A 22,396-nucleotide genomic window follows, 5' to 3' on the forward strand; every position below is an offset into this window, starting at 1 on the left:
AGTATTACACAAACCAAAGAAATATGAAAAATTTTTCCGTTATTTACATGTTATTACTCGAGTATTTTATTCTTATATATGGCATAAAATTTTCGTCTTCAGGCAAATTCTTACTTGTGCTGTACAGCAAGAGGTAGGAACTCACAATAAATTAGCTTTCTGCAGACGATTAGCTACCGTTGTAAGAAATAATTAAATATGTTATACTTAAACGGGCTCTCACTGTGTTGGGCGGGTGGACGATAATCTATAACACAATACCGTCACGGCAATATACACGTACATTGTTGTATATATCGAAAGATGTCAACAAGAGGCAAATAAAATTTGCTATATATAGATGAAGGAACGAGTGCAAAAATCGCAAAAGCCGAAACGCATTGGAGAAGATGGGGGTTGAAAAACGGAGATGGACGAGAAGTGAATAGGGCCTCTTGCGAGGAGTTTGCGACCAACAAAGAAATAGTGCCGCAGTGGAAACAGCAGATTCTAGGCCCGTTTAATTTTTCGTGAATTTATAAGTACTGTTCATTTATGAATTCACTAAAAACTGAATATGTTCGAATCATCCTTAGCTAAACTAAGAGCCTTTCTTTTCCACGACACGCAGACATTAAACGCCGCTGCGCAACACTATGACGCTCCACCAGCTGGACTTTAGTAGATTCATGTAGCGGGCTCTGCTACGACCTGAGCCGTCTGCGTCTGCGTGTCCCCCACCCTTTCTGCGGAGCAGGTTCATGTCGTTCGTTCTTTCCAAACAGGCCTTCCCTCTGATGGCCTGCGCGAGGAGGTAAGGCTGAGATATTCGCGCAATAAATTCACTTAAACGACGAATCCTCATTGCGCACAGTGAGTTCTCTCCCTCCAAACTCTGTTAGAGACAGACAAGAGGGACCTGGAGAATAGCACCCTTACAACGACTTGCACAGTTCCTGGGGCTCTTACACTGCGCAGACGGCGCACAAGGGACCCCCGGGGGTATGCGGCGGGGGAAGAGGAGGAAACGCCGCTACCGCTACGCTAGCTGAATTATTGCGCTTAGCTGCATCGCAAGCCACTTACGAGATAACGCCGACGGTCGTTTGGACGCTCCCCTGAGCAAGTGTGACTTTTTAGCCCTCCTGTGACTGGTTAACATGGAGCTTCAGTTGAGGAACAACACTCGATTCCTCAGTGATTCAGTCTGCGCTAACGGAGGTTCTATTTGCTAGAAAGAACGGCCAAGAAAATTGAAACGGTCTCGATCATACGTCTGTGTTTGTGCGTGAATTGGAAAAATTAGTCTGTTAACTTCTACGCTGAATGGTGCTCACCTATCGCATGCAGTAGGGATACATGTAAAAGACGTTATTGAAACTGATTATTTTATATGATTCATAGAACAATGTGTGCAGCTAAACATTTGTAACTGAGTTAAAACGCGAATTCGGGGCTAATACATTTACACTTTGTGTAACTTAAAAAAAGTTTTGGTGAAATTTGAAGATGTCCGAGTACCGTCACCTCGGTTTAAGGTCGCTAAGGGGCTAGAAGATGAATAGATGAACTTATAAATATCCTTAGAAATAAACTTAGAAATAAATATATAAATAGGATATTACTAAATTATTCTAATAAAACTAAAAATGGAAAAGTATTTCTTAGAACATGAATAAATGATAAATGTGTTTTCTATATGTATCGTGACTAGAGGGAGCCCGAAGACATATTTTTAAGTTCCTATTCACGAAACTCTCATAATCGATGTTTGGTCACAAAAAGGAGATCACGGAAGGATAGTCTTGATTTGTGAACGAAAAGTTCCCATTGCGCAGGTTCTGAATGCCTTTTGTTGCACGACTCTTCTGCCGATAATATAATAACACGACAGAAGTATCAAGTAAATATCATCAGTTAGATAAATGTATTTTCCGCATTGCGTGGCACACTGGTTGGTTATCAGTTCTTCATGCCGTAAATAGAACATCATTGACCCCACTGCACAAGGTCGCATCGGCGCTTTTCCTGGTATTTCTTTCCTTGCTTGATATATAGCCTGCCGGTGGAACCCTCATGACTACGTCCGGCCCTGGACTGCTAGTCTCTTATTCCGACGTGGATCTTTGCTTTCAAGTATCACCCGACCTTCTAATCCGGAATCAGACTCATTCCCGAATCTGGTAACCTCAATCTACATCAAAGAGAAGCTACTGTGCTCGGCTAGCGTAATGTCTTCCGACTGCCTCACTTTTTAGGCCTCATTTCTACGCAGTTCCGTGTGACCCATATACCAATCTGCGAGGCCTGACACACGGCTTACGCTCTATCGCTGACTTGATCCGTCACTTGATTCTTAGCTGTAGAAAGTCCATTTCACTTTCTGCTCCCTTCTCAATCACACTATGTACCACACCCGCTCTCTCTCCTGGTCATTTTCCCTTTCTCGTTGCTTGATAGTAGACGAATTCCGGATCTGAAAGCCAGGATTCCTTGTGTGGAATCGTCTTTATCCCGTACAGAGGATCTTCTGTGCTATTGGCTTGCTAGTTGGGTTGACTGTCGCCGTATACTTGTTGCGACATTCCTGCTAGCCTTAAGAATCTTTGAGGCTTCCTTTCTTACTACCTCAGTGAGTTCCCGTACGTCGACATTTGTGTGTGTGTGCGCGTGTCTGTAGGAATTCGTTGATCTTTGACGCCTGCCGCTGAGAATGTCTCTTACGCCCATTTGAAATGCATGAGATCGCCCTACTTCGCCCAATTCTCCTATTAACCAATCCGATCCTCAGCAGCTCCTCGTTCCAGACAAATACCAAACAATTCGAGGCATCTTACGATGCACCTTCGAGAAAAACATTACGAAAGGCAAAAACTTCGGAGAATTGATCCTTTCTTTTGCTCGCTGCTCTAACAGCGGCAAAGGTGGATATGGTCGAAGTTGAAATTTTTGTTTTGACGGTAGGATGCGCCCTGCCTTCCTGTAACTGATGCTCCACAATATAATCTGACAACTGACACTTCAAAATAAATTTAGTTTAAATCTTTTGTTGCTGCTGCGACTTATATTGAACACCTTCTGTAGAATCAAAGGCATTTGCTATGAAACTTGCATAATTGATGTATTGTGTTATGCTAGCAGAAAAATAATATTGTATCATGGGCACTTTCAACAGAAAACACGCTATTTTCTTAACGAACTGCCTTAGTGGTCGCTGCCGCAATAAAGCACATGTGTACAGTCTAACCGCCCTCTTATCAGCAGAAAAAATAGGACAAAATGCAAGAAGGTGCATCTTCGACGTCCAAGCCTTATGGCTAACAAAATGGCTATACGCGGGGTTAGGACGGAAGCACAGTTTACACGCCGACCATCCTTTCCAATATTTTCCGATTTCTATTGTTTTTATACGCGCTGTACTGTCTGGATCAGCGTAAGTGTTGGAATCGTCGTACAGGCTTGTAGCACTCGTAAGCTATGTTTTCCACATCTCACACGCAACTTTCTTTGTAATTTTGACCTGTTTGCCCTTTCAATCGGCTTTTGCTATTCTTCTACTTAGGATTTGCCATGTCTGGCGTCTGTTCCGCAAAACCGACACCCCGCAAGCCCAGAAAATCTTTTTGAAGACCCATGTTTGGCTGCGGACCGATTCTCTGTCGCCCTCTGTTATGACCCGTCACCCCGTACACTGATCAGACCTGCGTGTCTTTCTCTATACGACCCTCTCTATCTGCTCTCCCCGGAGGTTACACCTGCCCCGCCAGCAGTATCGTATCCATCATCCTTCAATCTCGATTTCAGCGACAGCGGTATCGCCAGCAACTAAGATTGCTGCTGTGTTTCAGTATGCCAATGCTGCCGGCTTGCTCGTTCCCTTATGCGGGGGCCCCCAACTCTAACTTGGCAACGTTCTTTTGCCGCTCAGCAGCAGCGGCCATAACATCAATGTCAGCCTGAATCAAAATAAAACGCCACGCAAGAGAACGAATCAGCGGCAGTGTTGCGGACATAGCGAAGGAACTGCATCGTCAGCATTTCGTTTGCTACTGCCCCAAACCGTAATGTTGCCGGGTGGCTTGGTGTAGCCTCTATTGCCTTGATGCTAGGCGTGTTCGCCCTTTCTCGAGTGTCCTTATGGTCAATGGCTTCGATAGCTAGCTAGCTCTGGTCGAATCCTTGAGTAGATCCGACCACAGCTAGGCTTTGTTTTAACAGCAGATTCCCTTCCGTGGGCTATAGTTGAGGAAGTCGGTCTCGTAGCCTAGGCTCAAACCTTCAATTCCCCCTTCCGTCGAGCTCCGATATCTCTTGGTTTTGTGAAACAACACCGGAAACGTGGAGAACGAAGACACCCGCGCCACGAGACGATCGGCGTGAAGGGATGCTTGTGGTAGAGGTTTAGGCATGGTGAGGCTGAAGCTGAGAAGGGGAACGCTTTAGGTAAAGTTAGCTGTCAGTGAAGAGGTAGCAACATCGCATTATAGAAGCCTTCAAGGTTAACGTCAAAGCAGGCGAAAGTGATCTCCTATTGTCTACGCAAACGAAATGTTAACGTTCAATTTTGTTTTCAGCCCTTGTCTAACAATATTTGCGCAAAGCAATCATATAAAAGCGACAGGGAATACTAGTAGGGTAAATCAGTTTGGTTACGTCAGTTATCTGTACTTGATGGTTTTCAAAAAAACAGCGTGCCGGGGTAATAATCTTTATATTATTACAAATTAATAGGCGTAAGAGTGCAACATTTAGATTAACCAAAGATAATGATCCTAAGTTCGGCAGTAACAATTCACAAATAATAAACTTTTTAAAAAGCATCCTGAAATAACAAATCAGTGTTTTCAAAGATAGATCATACGTTTTCCTGGCCCTATGGCCAGTAAAGTGTAGTGATGTCATTAACATACTTCGTAATCTTCGCCAGGTAGATACATATTTCGGCATCACGGCCTCTGCAGCTTAAAAGCAATACAGGTTTCTTCATCAGAGCAAGTATTTACTCGTCGTTCCGACATATCAAAAGATGTCGACTGAGTCTATATCTGTGTTTTCACCCTAAGGACTCGTCCTCTCATCTTCAATGTTAGTCGGCGGTAGCCCATGATGAGGTAGGGTGGCCATTGCGCCCATCTGTCTCGACTTCAATTTCCATAGCCAACAACGAATCTTCTCTTTGCCATTGTGCCAGTCTCCGATATTTTTCCTTCACAAAGTCATCCGTACACGCTCAGTTAATTAGAACGCATCGCCAAACCGATGGCTAGCCGTGTTTAGAGCCCTTGGCTCATTGGTGTCGGGAGTTTTTAATGAACTTGTGTCATTTGTTGGCACTCGGCAGGTCTCTGTCATGCTTTTTCGTTTTCCTGCCGCCTCTCCCTTAGGCCAATCATCCTACTCAAGGCTGATCTCTTGCAGACTTTTCCATGTCTAGCGTCGATGTGTCTGGGGAGATATGTAATGGTCGTTTCGCTTAGTGATGGGCCGCCGGGTCGACATCGAGTATATGTATATATGTGTGTGGGGCAATCGGCCGCATGAATGAAAACAGGGGAGAGTGGGTACTGTGGGGTGAGATGACGCTAATAATGGGAATTATCATGTCCACATCGTAGCATATCAAGTATTTCACTTCAGTGCCTGTATCAGCATTCGAAGTTGAACTATTTCGTAAAATTAGGTGGTAATCGGGTAGTGAGTGATGTTGTTTTTGTATTTTTTTTTCAATAGATTTTCATTGCGAGTGCATATGCTGTTTCTCTTGCTAATGAATAATTTTTCGTCAACCGGCATTAATATAGGCCTATGTAATATTGAGTGCGTCACGAATGTATGTAAATATGACGAATGTACGTTAATGAATACTCCAAAAATACAGAAAATGTATCCTTCAGCAAAAAATTAAACGGCCATATAACACATACTATATTGTATGAATCGTTTTCCAGGCCAACCATACAACGCCTTATGCATGAATTTAAAATATTATTTGACCACTATTCCTGGTGGTTTGTTTGCTTCGACAGCTCACGCTTATTGCTTTTCTATTACGTCTCTGTCCTTTTCTAGAGATAATAAACCATATATAATACCACTACTTTTGTTCGAGGTATAATAGCTCATCCCATAATAAACTTGTACAAATAATTCAAATATTGAGGTAGTAGGCGTAGTAACGGTATTGTGAGAAGGGTATAACAAGGCCTCTAAGCTGGACGGAGTCAGTGAACTAGCAGAGCGGACAAAGGTGGCCAACGAAGGCAGACTCTTGTACGCAAATAAAAAACTGTTGAATTCGTTGCTAGACATGCCTGCCTTCAACTCTCGCACATTGTCCACGGAGACCTCTGACGGAATGCCTGAAAAATAGAAGCCTACGCAAGCTAAAGCCGGCCTTAAATTTTGGCATCGGCATGTTGACATACTTATCTTCGGCTAGAGGAAAGTGACAGTAAAAAGAGAAATATAAAAGGATCTGGCTTTGAACTCAAGTTTTATCTGGCTTCAAAGCTTTTATTTGTTAGACGTTCTAGGTCCTTAAGGGTGTTTCGCTAGAATTTTTCTTTGTTAGTAAAGTGCTTTTTTGAAACAGGACTTACAACTAGAAACACAGACGAATTGACGACACCGCTCTTTACAGTCATAAAGGGTTACCTTAATATTGTATGCTTTAACCGAAGATTAAGTGAAATCGCGTGCTACTAGATTCGTTGTCACTCATAGGTAGCCTACTTGAATACCTTTCACTTTCCCTGAAATTGATTTGTCTGCCTATTCTGCAAACAGACACGTAAATAGTGGCATGGGTCTTCTCTAGCTAATGGTCATCGAATCTTCTCGCAATACGCATCTCTCCTTCTTATGAGCATATCATGTAGCTCGAGCATAAACATTTCGAATTTAAAATTAAAAATTATTGGTAACTTATACTAACGAATGTCTGACAACTAAGACATTTAAGGAAAATAATACTGTGAATTTCGTCACGCGTCGATGTTGAGTTCCTTTAGAGACAAGACCCTGCTAGCAGGCCAAAACATGTGGTAAGTATAAAATCATTGGTCATTTTGTCGCGACTGAGAGGCATAAAATGTACTATTTTATTTGTTTATTTATTTTATAAGCAATTTCTTGGACGAAAACGTGGTTTAGAAGTTTGCTTATGTTTTTTTTACTTGCATTGTCTGTGGAGTTTTAGTTTAAAGCGGACATTCAGACTTATCCTTACAGACATGCGATGGGATAATCTCCTAATTTTAGATAGTCTTGTTTAATTCGATCCGTTTTTCACAGGTTTTTTTTCCATATTATCAAGAAGCCGCCCATTTTGCGATGATTGTTATGAAAATTGTACAGTTTTAGGCGCCTATCTTCATAAGAAGGGTGTTGTGTACAAAAGACAATATCTCTTCTTTCCTCAGTGAAAAGAAGTCTGTTTTTTTTTCAGAGCACGCTAGCGTCAGCTCTAGTCTGCCTCGCCTCAGTAAGGCGTGCCCTTGCTATTTCAAAACACCGTAACAATAGCTTAAAGGCGGCAGCTAGCCGATTTGCTCAGCCTTTCCACGCCCAGACACGCAGGAAGGTTTCTTGCTATTCTCATTGCTGTCGGCGTTCTTCGGTGGGGTGGTAGTGGTCAGTAGAAGTTAGGCCAAGCAAGCGCCCGTTAGTCTAAGGAGGAGCAAACGAGCAGCTTTTAGCCACTCCCCGTCTCCTGCTTCTTCTGAGCAGACCACCGAAAAGGCCCTGAAAGAGAGGGCGGTGGTTCTGGCAGGTCCCCTGATCGAAGGAGGCACACAAATTAAACGGTGCCGCATCGATTTCGGATGGCAAAAGGGATCTGATCTCATCCGAGACCAGATCGGTCGGCTGATCGGGTGCGCGGTTACCCGAATTGCGCCCTCCCGACTCGTTTGCTTGCGCCGTCCCAAGGCCTGCTTTCACACGGAGGTGTATGGCCGTCGCCTGCCCAATAAATGGTGAACTACATGGTGGAAGAGACAGGGCAAACGAAGGAAAACCGAGGTTAAACCGAGCTTCTGTGGTTCACACAGCTGCTACACAAACTGTTCAATAGTACCGGCGCTACGACAGCCATCACGCTGTCTCCTACTCGCCCGTTCGACCGCTTCCCCAGACAAGTCCGCATAAGTCCTTTACCAGCCAAGTCACTAACTATGGTCCGTATACTTGGGAAGGGTATATGTCTTGTCTCATTCCTCTATCAGTGAAGCGAGCTGGAAAAGTTTCTATTGAGGTCCGAGTGGCCGATCGCGTCGATGGTCTGATGATTCGCGAGGGGAAGAAATTTACCGAATAAGGATAAGGATTGCAGATTCATATCTTTGATATCCCATCATAAAGCTGTAATGATCACACATTCAAACTCTACCTCGCCCAAACATAGCTCTATTTTGGTCACAGTACAATCAGATGTGAACGATTTCAAAAGCCTAGTTCGAAAGCTTGCGATTGGATCGGAATATATGGCCGAGCCCTTTTGTGAGCCCATAAGCGAAAAGTGGAAACTGGTGTAGACAAGACACTGCTGCCTAGGTCAATTACAGTTTGTAAATATTTTTAGCTAAGCATTCATAAGTTAAGCATTACCCAAAAAATAGTTAAGAAGCTTAATTTGGAATCAATAAATATCGCTAATTGAAACTTTAACCCACATAAGTTTTATGATGTGTTAAATTAAGTATCCAGTCTACGCTATATTAACTATCGTGAAATGTCGTGAAGCGTCAAAAGACTAAACTTGTCGGTGATTTCAAGTTTATGTGCTAGTACCCTACACATATGCCACAGGTTTTCGATAAAAGTGCCCGAAGAATAAGCAATAGAACAAATTTTCACACCTCATCTCTGAGTCACGTGTTCCTTCGTTGCCTATGCAAAACGATGGCCTTATCCATTTTCTTTAACCACACTTCGGAGAGCCGGAACTATGCTCAACGGTTTGATGGACATCCTGTACCGCCTACGGCGTCGTTCTGCTGCCCCCTTAGGAACAGCAATATCAAAGCAGGGAACGAGTTCATTCAGTGACATCCATATTAGAGGGGGGCGGGAAACGTGGTGCTCGATTGAGCTTCAGACTAGGCCGGCCAGCCTAGTTCACAACCACCGATCACAAAACGACAACATTACGGAACCGGGTTTCAGTCCCAATGCCGAGCACGTTAACAGAGCAGCTAACTGAAGGGTCTATACTAATGGATCTGAAGAAGTGACTGAGTTGAAAAAAAGCTAAAACAACGCAAAAAAACATTGCTATCTACAAGAGAGTATAGTTTCTATCATGTTCGATTGCAGTAAGTACAAGTTAGCTTGTAAACGGTCAACGACAAACTTCACCGGACATCGTTAATCATTTCCAAATTCATCCGGGAGCGAAGAATGACACCTTAGCTCAGATAGGTCGCTGCAATTTTTCATTGCTATCCGCCCATGCTTACACTTACAGCATCAAAATGTAACCGTCTCTTTATATGAGACAGTAAAAATGATCCAACAAGTTTCGTAGGTGTCATAAATATATGTTTGACGAAAGAATTATTTTTAAATCAAACATCCGTAACCATCCATTAGCCGGTCTCCGGAAGTGGATCATCTTAATCGTATTGCATAGATTGGCTAATTTGTTAGAACGATGTTTACCGAGGGTCGGCCAAAAGCAATAAGGGGACATTTTTTCAGCCTTTGCATTGGAACAAATCGCTTGAAGCAACTTCAAGCAGATATGCAGATTAGCTTGGCAGTGTCCCGAAAATGATGGAAATTAAACATTGGTTTAGGTGAAAAGAATAAATAGCTATAGTTATAGGTTCGGTTAGGTGCTATAGGTAGGATGTAACGTATTTTTGTCGTATGGCGATATAGATGACCTGAATTGATGGCATTTGGCTGTATAATATTACAGTGCGTCATCCAGCGCGTTTTTGTAACTAGAAAGGTAAGTCATAGCCAGTTTTTACAAAGGATCGAGTAATACTTAGTGAGTAATCATATTTTACGGAAATAAGATGCTATGGAAAGAAGGGTTGAGCTGGGCTTTTTGATTTTTCTTTCCCGGTTTGGGTCAGGTATTGGTCGATCGCTAACGACATTTTGAGTCAGCATTATCGCCTTATTTGACAACTTGGAAGTCAAGTCGACACGTTGGTCAAGCCATTAACCGATTCCAGATAAACCTGTTTAGAGCGTATCGCTCTTTTGGTGGCGACACTAGGTGGACGCCGTGAATCAAAACAACCCCTGGTGAGGGTTAGATTGATACCATCAGCGATAATACATATAGATTAGATAATAGCTACATTCCTAGTGATGTTGCCCGTGATTATTATCATATCACGTTATTTTCCCGTACCGTACTGCATTCTCGGTGTGCTTTTTTAGTAATGTCTCTCGATCTGACATCCTCTGTGCCGGTCCCTTTCGTCTCGGAATCTCTGTCTGCCTCAGTCAAATGCCCCGCATTTCTACACGAGTCACGACGATTCTCCGTCCTCATGGGCAGCAACGGCTCGCTATGGAAATTGCTGTGGACTCGTATGCTTGGCACGCGCGAACGCAGCAAGTCGCTCGCAGTCCAGGCCTCACTGAAAGATCAAGTCGGACCATTGTCTTGGCCGGTTGAAGCCTGGACGAAAAAGAGCTAAGTAACGCTGTCACACGACGAACGTTTGAGTTGCTTGTATGCCATCTAGCCACAACAGTCTTCGAGCTGTGACGCACAAGATCTTCCAAACTTCCTTGGTATCTCGGTAGTGATGAGCGAATTCTTCTCTTGTACAGAGCACACATCTTCTGTAACTACTGTTAAAAGGACGCCAAGCATTGGTTGAATAGAGTACCTCGAAGCGCCGTTACGGCCTGAAGGAAGGAAGCGAATATGCTATGCCATACAGGTACACCCGTAGATCAATAGCGGAACAAAATTGCCCTATTTCTCGTTTCACGCAGGCTAAGACCCTTTAGCTATTGGCATCCCCCGCTAAAGGAAGATGCGAGTGCTAACTGTGTACGTGCTTTAAGGGATGATCTGGCAGCAGTATTATAAGGAGAACGTTGATTTACGTATTTGATGTTTCCTAGGTTAAAACGAATTTTTATGATGAAGCATTTGATACGTTGTGCTTCTGTGCTTGAACCGTACCCATTCGAGGAACAACAATCCGGTACATTCGATATAACTTAAAAATAATAATAGCATTTATTTATCTTTTATCAAATTATGGTATATCTCTGTTGATGTTAGATAGCTTCGTAGCGATCACGCGTCATGCAGTAAGGGTGAAGACGCCAATGGAATAGCCAAAAAAAAATATATATATAAGAAAAAACTTACAAAGCCGATTGAGGCCGGTGCACGGTATGCTATAGTTGATCAAAGCCAGCAATAATAACCAACAGGTCTATAAGAGAACGGAATTAGGTAGGGTTGTTGTACGATACTACCTACAGTGGGCAGGCTATCACCATGCGAACAACGGCTGGAGCAACGACTGTCTAGCTCATTGTGCTGGGCTGTTGGAAAAACCAAAATAGCATTTTGACATATTATATATATATATAGAGTAACATATTTAAAAATTTTTGGCGTCTACATAAAACGATACGAGTCGATATAAGAACGCTGGACGGCAATGAATTTGGCATAAAGCGCACCATGGATGCGTACATTTAAGCATAACCTAATCTTTACCTTGCTTGTGTGGAATAAAATGTATATACATTTAGGAAAATCTAAGAGATAAATAGACTTTAAATATGGCCATGCGTCGCCAAATAGGTGGGGTAGAAGTAAAACAGGCCTGAGCTCACTCAACTACGATTTGTATAGTTGAATCTCTAACTGAGAATATGTTGAAACAATCTTACTCACATAAAATGTTTATGGAGACGGGATCGGATGATATTGTAAATCCCGAAGACGTGTTCGTGGCGATGCACTGGAACTCACCCGTATCAAACTCTGGCTCGACACGCACAAAGCGCAGGTTCGTGCTGAAGATAAGCCATTGCATAACACAGCTTAAACTATCTATCATTTCGTATAAAAACCCTCGGTTCCGGCTATAAGCTACAAAGTACTTTGAATCAATTAAGGTCACGTTGTTTTGCCTTATTTGAATGGACGGCGACGTTTGCCACAACTTATTTTACACATGCAGCATTTATATTCTACCCTGTTATATCCTGTCACCCATTCAAAAAATGTGCTTTTTAACAAACATGACATTTATACACTCCAGATATATTGACAGGTGAAATATTGCTAAGCATATAATGAGCTCCGTTTAATTGTCTCTACACAAAAACAGGATATGCTATAGACTGGATTATCAATATCCGTTTTATATATTTTTTCTTTTTTATGCGTTCATTTTTCGGTCCCGATTAATGACATTATGTAAATTAAGTAAGAAACAAAGCCAAAACTCTTTTCGATACATACCCTTCCATTCGTCGGCGGACGCTCTCAACAACAGGTTCACCACCACGTGTCCAATGAATTTCAATCGACGTGTTATCCGTGACCCCACATTGCAAAAGCGTTCCGTGACCCGCCTGTACCGATACCGACTGCGGGGGTGGGGCGAACGAGAAATCGTCTTCCCCCGAGTGTGACGCGCCCACAAACACTGGTCGGTACGTGCTGGCCCGTAACGACGCATAGCGAATTGCTGCTTTCGTTGTCGTCGCAGGCTGAGTGCAAGCAGGCAGGAATGTTAGAGCATCTGATGGCCAGGTTAAATGCCACGGGGGCTCACTCAGGAGCGGCGGGAGTACCAGGAGAAGGAGGACGCTCCGACAAAACGGTGTTGGAGCAATAACGCCTGTCAAATAGACAAAAAAACGAGAAATAATATGTTTATGTTGGGCAACGTATTATCGTACGAGAATAAGCGCAGGTAATGACATAGTCTAGATAACCTAATACAGAATATATTTCGATTATTGCTCATTGTTTTAAAGAAATATAAAAAGCGTCCAGTACGTATAGGCCTAGTGAGTCTAGGTGTACAATGCTCACATCCAGATGGCGCCCTTCTAACGGCTTCTTACGAAGGTCCTAGATGCTTACTAAATTTATTTTTGGTCAGAGTTCTGTTAGTTCAAACAGGTGTTCCTAGTTTCTCTGAAGCGGCTTGGTCAAAGAAGGCCCCCAAAGTTTTGCGTCATCCGCCAAACGATTTAAACGAATCGGGCTCCCATCAAACAATAAGAAAAGACAAATAGCGCACTGTAATTATTTGATAAGTTTGGTAGACGGATTTACTATTACGTGCCAATGAAGTTTGTAGATGATTTCATTCGCTTGCCGTAGACAACAGAGACATCCGCGCATGTCGATGTCTTCCTACCGAGGTACAATTAGCTTACTGAAGCGGCATACATTCACACAGACACGCATATACACACGTACAGCTTTCGTTTCACGTGTTGGTTTTCTGTTTCTCATTGTTTTCAGCCCGTCCTCAACAACTTTATAAGTGACCAGTAAACGACGAAGTCGACTCGAGCATAAAAACACGTACAAGCAATATTAGGGCCGGCCTTAGGCACAGATTTATCAGACCGAGCCATGCTATAAAGAGGCGAAGACATATAGAGTATACGATAGACCTGCAAGTGTGTTGTTAGTATTTCGGCGACAGCAAGGATCACATGAATACGGCGTGTTACATAAAGGAGTCTCTTTATGGTCCAACAAAAACTACTCCGTTGCCTTTTTTTGCGTATATTTCTGCTATTGACTGCATGGAATCACCACCCAAGCCGTTCTGGGTTTGACCCATATTCCTTCGAATATATTTCTTTCCCGGGAAAAGCGAACTCTTCGGACCTGTAAATGTATTTGTGGTAGGATCTAAAAGTAAACTGGCCTAAGCAATTGCACCTCTTAGGGCCAAATGAGGCTTTTTGCCAGGACACAAAAAACATTTGTCCCGCAACCTGACGCCAATGACTGGTCTTATATGAAGCTATAGCTTATCGTAAGTAAGTGGTAGTGATCGTACTTGGGAACGGAAAAAAAAGTTGTTTGGCGATTTTTGCCTGTGCTTCGCTGTTAGCGAATTTCGTGGTAAGGAAACTGATATTTTATGTGGTATTCTGTACAATAATTGTCTGTGCAATTGAGCGTAGCCAGGTTGGGTTCTACGAATACCTATGAGGCAGTACTCTTTGCATGCAGTAGTCTGCAGCAAGGCCGGACTTTAGGCCAACGCTAGTAATTACACAGTGGTCCTGTAAAAGTGCTGCAAGCCTGGCGCTCTTCTCTCCAGGAACCTTAGACAGTATAGACATACCAATTAACAGAGACTTGGGTATGTTTTTTCACCGCAACATCGTAACAGGGAACCTCAATACAAAGCGATATCTTTCAATAAGACTTCGCAGTGTGGGAACTAATATGAAATTTTAGGAGCCTATGCAACAGGATGCCTTTCCTATAGGAAGGTGTAAAGAAAATCTCCGACAAGTATCTCAAAAGTGCCATTGTCCTGGCATCGTGCAACACTATAATATATAATAAGCGTTTACATTCTAGTACGTTGCCAGGCCAATGGATAGATGCTACCCAATTAGTGACCCCCAAAGAAATGGGCTACCCAACCGCCATCATGGCGAAGAATAGCAGATAAAAGTGTTTATTATAGGTTGTTCTCCAGTTTGCTGACTGAGAGGCTAGGCCGTTACTTAGAAACCGTACACGCTGCCCAACGAAGCAACCCGCATTCCAGAGAGAATGCTCGAGAGAACTGGCACGGATCCTGATATACGACGTCAAAAGTGGCCACCCCGCGCGATTCGCTAAACACGATGTTCCTCGACTTCTAGGCAGCCCTCGGCTCCACGCCTAGAAGCGAGGTTAGATTTACGATAGCCCAACTAAGTGTCCCTTTGAATGTGCTCAACCTTGTCGCTGCGATTCTACAAGAGAACAAAATAACCACTGACGACGGAAATGCCGAACTCACGTCTTTCACACTGATAACAGGCCTAGTTTGGGAAAAACAATTTAAGCCTACTGTTACTTTCCATTTTGCTAAAAGGCCTTCCTGATCGAACTAGTCGTGCTTATCTTGTTTGCAGAAGACTTGATGATTTACGGGTCGAATAGGTTTCACGTGTAGAAAACTCTAGCCCGACTTTACGCGGCTGAGACACATTTGAGACTGACCCTAACCTTTACCAAGACGGAAGTCATGAAATTTAGAAGGGAAAAGCAGGACAACGGCTACTGATACTCTATATTTCGCCAAGTCGCCTCTTCCTTATGTTAATCGGTTTAAGTACTTCAGGGCTGCTTTTCTTCGTGAGCGGCAGAAGTTCCACTGCGCACGTCACCGTAAAATGCAGGAAAACAGTGTTAACCCCTTGGGCGATCATTGTCTCACCGCTTTTCCCTCGTAAACGCTCTCAGTTTGTTCGAGCTTAAGGTTGCCTCGACGGCAGTGTACGGAATACGCGTTATTTGGGAAGATCTTACAGTGGAAAGCTCGAACAATTAAATCGAGCCAAAACCCTTTTACTCAAAAGGCACTGGTACTATATATAGTGGCCCGAAATCGCCTTGCGTTTCTCCTAACTTTCCAGTGCCGTCTGTCGCTTTGAATGTCCAGCAACGGAACCTTCAAAACCAATCTTAGGAAAAGGGATCAGAAATCGACGAAGATTGATGAGAACTTCATTCGAATGGGGTGAGGTACAAGGAGTTAAAAGGGTCGAACCCTTTAAGCTTTATTGCTTAAGACATACACCGTCACTTACTTTGCCGTGAATGGATTCCATGAATAAACTTTACAAGAAATCAAGTTTTTGCGAGCCCGATGATACTTATAGATGCTTCAGATGCAGGATAAACTGTAATAGATATCATACCCCTCGTTGTCCCTTGGTGCCATCGTTAGGACATCCGGTGAATCTCTTATTAATTTTATAGACTCAACAAGATTTCTATGATCCATATCACGCGATGTGATTGAAATAGCTCTATATGTTCTTTTTTATATTGGGATATTGTGTTGTTGACTTGTAAATGAAATTTTCGACTATCACCGGTAAAAATGAATGAAATAAATTTGATTGATAGATCTAGTAATGTATTGAAATAAAGCGTGATGACCGGTGTAAATATGCACATACATTTCTATTGACATTTATTAGTTTAATTTATTTAAAAAGTTTTGAATTTTAGAACCAAATTCATTGAGAGTATCCTTATTACGACCAAAATGAATAGCTATTTCCTCCTGGAAAAAGCTTCTCCTTGTACTATTATTTACATATAATGATTAGGCTTTTGGAGCACGGTTTTATCGATAAATAGTCGCATCTATGTTTGTCTAAGAGATCACCTGAGATGCCACAGTAAGTGCTTAAAAAGCTCTTAATGCTCAAAAAGTCTCTAAGCTGATAAGCCACTTAGACAACTGCGACTTTGATCCTCTAATTACGTTAATAGCGATTGCATTATTAATAAGCAGCTTTCATCGGAGTAGCGAAACATTTATGCCAAACAGTGGTCATAGAAGGACTGAGGAAACATAGACATTCTCAGCTGTTACCTAAGGCCACCTACATACACACACATCATTATATTTACTGCAAAAATGATCGCATTGGGTCCTAATTAGGTCAAGTCATGCGCAGAAAAATCGCAGAAATGGTTAAATAGGATTTCAAGAAAATTCATATATATAGATATATATTTGCTTCTTTACAATTGACATCTTAAATGGTTATATATACTTTTAATCATGCTAGTAGAACGCCATCGAACCTAGCACTTAACAACAAGTGCGCGCATCAGCGGCATATCTATCTTACCTTTTTTATTTAAAATAATAACTGATTATCTGTTTATTGGCCCGAAATTTTATTTTGCCCTTGTTTTTTTTTGCAAATGAACAATGAAAAATGGCAAATGAGGCATCGTTCAAACTGCTTCGACAAGTGTGTTGTCTGTATACGTCGCCTGCGTCAAAAAGCGGCGCCTAACGAAAAACCTTAGAAAACTTTCGACCGACGTAGCTCCTAGACGCTGGTCTTCCTGGCAGACGCTCGAATTCAACAAATGTTTGAAAACGAAACAAAGTTCAGAACCTAATGGATAAAGGCTGTGAGGCATTTGCGGCCCGTAACGACGTCGGACGGGATCGTTGAGAATGAAATAGAAAAGATGAGCAATTTAGGAATGAGTGGGAACGTCTGACGATGGAATAAGGATTTTCGATTTTCGAATAGGAATTCTTGGCCAACCACTTTTTCACAAGCAAGTCTAACTCCTGGCGTCTTCACAGTGATCTCCATATACTCCTCAACACTCCTCGTCCACAGTTCTCTGCGCTAACCAGCTCTTTCGAAGTGGCCGTGGCCCAATTTATGAGTGGCGCGAGTTGATGTTCGCTAAAATCAAGCAAAATTAGAGCGCTTTTGTCGTTTAGGTTGCGTTGCTTGTCGGCCACCGCGCTGCTTCCTGTATACTTCGGTGACGTTTAAGACGCACTGCGACGGCAGTGGTGACTTAATCGGGGGAAACAATCCCTAGGAATAGGAAATCCTTTGTGCGGGATTGCGAAACAAATGAGAAAAGTAAAGAAATCGCTAAAATTAAGGATTAAAAAGACTTGTACTGGGTTTCTATGCGCACTGAAATGTTGTGTCGAATACGGCCACACAGAATATAGGGCTAGGCAAGAAGAAGTTCCTTTTGGGTTTTCATTGCGCCGCCCTTTTACGATATCGTGATAGACGTATTCTGAGAGTGGATCCGGTCAAAACGTTCGACAGTGAGAATGTCATTTTGACTTTTGAACGAGGCGAAGGTGTCGAAAGAACTGTCGAATATGATCACAGGAATATGATGGAAGCCGACTGCCGTCTAACTTACCAGAAAAAGCAGCTTAATGAAATATGCAAAGAAATAATCAAATGATGTTCAACTTAATAGCCAAGTTAACCATATCGAATAACAAGTCAGTTAACTCGCTTGGAAGTGACTGTCGGTTCTCAATTGTACTTTTATTCCACAATATACTAACCTGGTCACGTCAAAACGTGGTTCAAGAAAGTTTCAGTTTAATAGGGACTCGCGTGAAGAGAAAATAAACGTCGGCTCTAGCGAATATTACGTATTAGCAGACGATATTTGAATTTACGTTAGCTTTATTTAATCAGTCGTTCGATTCTCTTGGCACAATCAAGAAACTAAAACTGCTCGCATGTTTTTCTGCAAAGACTGCTTTGTTAATTTCAGCAACTAAAACTGGTTTTAGATGCCAATAGTTCCGACATGTACCTATTTTAATGTGTGAGCGTCTCACAGGCGTTTCATGTCGCTCTGGTCTCGCTCGCTTCGTAATTGGAAACTCCCTTATCCGTCTAATGCTTTTTCTTTACTCTCGAAGTGGCATGGCCGCTGGCGGACTGACCCTGTTTCCTAAGTGTTGTACTGAGGATCACTCGTGGCGACTACGCACACTCATCTCATAGCGCCATTAATCTTCGGCCCCTTTCGTTCTGTTAGTTGAAGCTTGTCGTCGCAGATTACGGTTCTTGCTTTCTTTCCTGCTTCATCACTGTGGTCCAAAGTGTCCTTGGTACGGCCTTGTACTTTGTGTTGTTCTACTGTTGTCTGTGGCGCAGGCAGAGGCGAACAGGCTTAACAGACATAGAAAGGACAGAGGTCTGTCGTAACCTAGACGTGCGCTATCCTGCCTTGCTCCGTGTGGCCTGAACGAGCTGTGCTGGCTAGTTGCTGGAGCCGTTTGGAGCAGATCTTTTTTTGGCGGCGACAGCCCTTCAATTGCAAACACTTTGTTACAGAGCCCAACTGACCCGGTTGATCAGCCGACAAGTGTGCGACGAGAGAGGACTACTAGCTGGTCAATGGCGAAAACGACTGAAAGCTATTGAAAACAAAGCTTCCTCATGGAGTTCAATTGGTACTGTTGTAGTCAATACGGAATTAACTAAAAAAAAAAAAAGAGGCTAGCGCACTATACATTTCGTTTGGCATTCCTTAGCTTCGTCTTTTTCGTTTTAGACAAAAGTGAACGGGGCGATGACGCCTTTCAGTCTACAGTTTCTCAGCATCAGCAAATATCACTTTACTCGATGTGTTGTTTTTGTTTGTGAAGCTTATTCCGAATAAACAGCTTTCCGGCCAATGAGTTTATCAAGTTTAAAATCAACTGAATCGAAGCCATGACTGGACTAACTAAACTTATAGACGTAGTATGTTTGCCACTACTATTAACTTTGTTTCATCTGTCCAATGGAATTAAAGTTCTATGTAAGAAGCCGATGCCGCACAGAATTTGCTTCACGAAGCTTCTGTTATAGCTGTATTCCAAATATATCTATCATTTATCGGATACTGATTGAAGTTTATCTAGCGGCAACAAGCAGGTTTTGTGAGACATTCCGCTCAAAGTATCAAGTATAAGCATATAATCCGTTAATAAACTAATGCATACAGATAATATTATCAAAAATTATAGGCATACTGTCAAGCCGAACTTTCTCATAAGTATTTTGCAGATCTCTTTTTACGTACACTCTAACTACTAAAAAATACATATATATGGAGTCATTCAACAGGTAATGTTTGCCTCCATATTAATACCATTCGAATCAGCAAGCTAGTAAGGCGTGCAGGACAGTTCACAACGAGCCCAGGAATAACCGTCAGCCTTACCCAAAACCGACCTCTAGGTAAAAGCCCCCATGTAAATGGGCAAGGGAATACTATTGACCAGCCATTGGCCTGCAATCCCCGCCGTCTGTCCTTCTTTCCCGCCTAACATTTCGTCCAGTATCCCCCGCCTGACACGGCTGAGAGCATCTTGCCATTACAAATCAACCAGGTCCCCATGGACAACTCGAAAAGCGAAAAGAGAAAGGCGAGAAGTAGGCCGAAGAATAGCTTGAAGACGCTACAAGGGGGTCCTTGAACGAAGTCCCAGTTAGTCCGGGACACAATAAGTTTGAATTCCCCGGAGAACCGGGAGCCAGTCCTACGGAGGACAAGGCGGTGCCTGCACGGCTTTGGGTCCGAGACAGCAGAACGCTGAGAGAGAGAGAAGAATTGGAAAGCATGTTCATTTCCACTTCTGCTGCCATGCTAACGGTAGGACACCGTGTGCACCATCAAGAACGAAGGATATAGCCTTTCAGGTCTCTTACCACGGCAAAATCTTAGCTCGGTGCTTCACCTCTAACCTCCACCGAGGGTCCGCCACACTTAGGCAGGCAAGGTACATTTGGCGATAGACGTCTCGAAGACTGGCGTCAACTGCTTTATTGCAGTGATATGGCACCGCGATGTCTCAGGCAAAATGCACACACATCACAGAGAACGACATGGCAAACAGACCCCACATGTCAAGCGCTTATGTCATAAGCCACTACTCCTGTTCTTTGCTTAGATAATAGGATACTGTGGCGTCCTGCTTTCTGGGTGTTCGTGTGTATCGTTTTGTGTTTGTTGGTGTTTGGGTGTACGTGCAAGAGGTTCCGAGATGTCTTATCTTCCTACCTCGGATAGTCCAATAAACGGATGTACTAACAATATGCCAGAAAGACGCCTTGCATACCGTCGTCATGGGAATGCGAAGTCAGCCGCACGCGTCTGACAGAAGACGTCCCATTCGACTCTTATGGCTCGAATGCCAACTGCGAAAACATACCAGCCTTTACTTGTTTCCTGAATCAGCGGGAATGACAAAGCAATTCGTGCGGTCGAGGGACAAGAATATATGGCACAACTGCCCCAACATGTCCAGGGAATAAGGTGAGGCGACTCGCAGGGTGCAAAGTCACTACGAGCTAACCCTTAACTCTGCTTCTTCTGCTGTACAACAGGTTCGCTGGGTGCTGAGAAGGGTAATTCAAGGTCGCACGAAACTGCCTGCAGTTGTACCGCTAGCTCCAATGAAAGAAGCAGTGTAATTTCAACGTGTAGGCACTGCGCGAAGGCTGCAGTGGTTTCATGATGCCTATAGCGAATAAAATCTATCTCGAGGGGTAGATTTCCAGACGGAGACACAAACTTCATGAAACAGCAGGAAAAGCTACATACTCCTGCAATGGCTATATATCGTTAATGTTAACGTCTCTTGTAGTACTCTAGATGGAACGCTTCCGGCCCATTTGGGATACGTAGGTATAAAATGGTAAAAAGTAGAATAATCATGGTTATGACCTTTTCTGAGTTAATTTTTATCAGGCTTCGCATCTAAACGTACTAAAGATGTCGCTTTTACTCGCTATCAGTTTGGTTAATTACTCACTAACCAATACACGCATACTTTGGTTCAAACATTCATAGAGCGTTTGTTCCCCAATGAGCTTAACTTTATTTAACAACTTTCCTGTGCTTCTTATATCGATTTCAGTAACTGTTCTTCATCGTGCTTCTGCTAACAGTTGCTTAAGTGCATGGCTCTTTCGTGCAAAGCGATGTTTTTATGCTTAATAAACATTAACCGCTTAGAACACACGCGTTGTGTAGACAAATACACGGTAAATCCAAGAAAGTCATTTGTCATTTCTGAGAAACATGAATTGCAGGTCGAATGATAGTGTTGTGTTTTTCTTATAGAAATTCCAAAAATTTACCGCCAAAATAATTGGTACTGGCGGGCAGATGAAAACATGCGCTTCATAGAAGCTTTCTCGTCTCCCGTTTTCTTGTGCCGTTGTGATGGTCTGTAGTGCCAGAGTTAACACATCTAACCCATAAAGCGCTACATATCTCAGATGAGCGCGCGACCTTTGTCGACTGTTGGGGCAATCCGGGGCCATTCGCTCTTATGCCCGTCCGTTGCTCAACCTGGTTGAGAAAGCTGGGGAGCCGCACTCATCACAGCGCACAGCAGCTCATTGGCACAAGGCCGTCCTCTCGTAAACCACATCCAGAAAAAGGCCACCACCGACGCCGTCCAGGAAAACATTGCCTCTATAATCAGAGACGTTGTTATCCGATGCTAAGGAGAATCTCACCGGGGAAACCGTGAGGTATCGGGAAGAAACCAAAAAATAGACAGAGCTCGAGACCGCGATTTATGTTTGCTTGCTGTAACCGCGGCTTCTTGTCCACATTAACATTCAGCGAAAGATACCGTCTCAACTTTTCCTTCATTTGTATCCTACTTTACCCGCTGAGTGTAAGGGAGTTCGAGGAAGATCTTCCGTCACAAATCTCGCCGCAATTATCGTCGCAGTATCCCGTGGTGAAAGGACCATATGCAGAACAAGACATTACCTCGCTAATACGAGAATAGTGTAGGAGCAAAATCTTGAGGAAAGAATTCCCAGAGGTTCTGCTGCGATAGCGCAACCAGTACAATGACAACGACGGACAGTCGATATAGGACCCCAACCGCTACTCAGCCCTTTG

At 43.1% G+C, this 22,396-nt stretch overlaps 1 protein-coding gene across 1 annotated transcript in view; it reads right to left on the minus strand.

Moving 5' to 3' along the window:
- The window catches only part of LOC111269861 (inactive tyrosine-protein kinase 7), a 176,083-nt gene that overhangs the window by 39,906 nt on the left and 113,781 nt on the right, over positions 1–22,396 (minus strand). Inside the window, exons 3-4 of the mRNA XM_086972264.1 lie at positions 12,440–12,821; positions 11,867–11,988 (exon numbers count right to left, since the gene is read on the minus strand). Coding sequence (XP_086828390.1) covers positions 11,867–11,988; positions 12,440–12,821 — 504 coding nt within the window. The remainder of the gene's footprint in view (positions 1–11,866; positions 11,989–12,439; positions 12,822–22,396) is intronic.

The sequence above is a fragment of the Varroa jacobsoni genome, unplaced genomic scaffold (assembly GCF_002532875.2).
Source record: "Varroa jacobsoni isolate VJ856 unplaced genomic scaffold, vjacob_1.0 scaffold_1421, whole genome shotgun sequence".
NCBI lineage: Eukaryota > Metazoa > Arthropoda > Arachnida > Mesostigmata > Varroidae > Varroa > Varroa jacobsoni.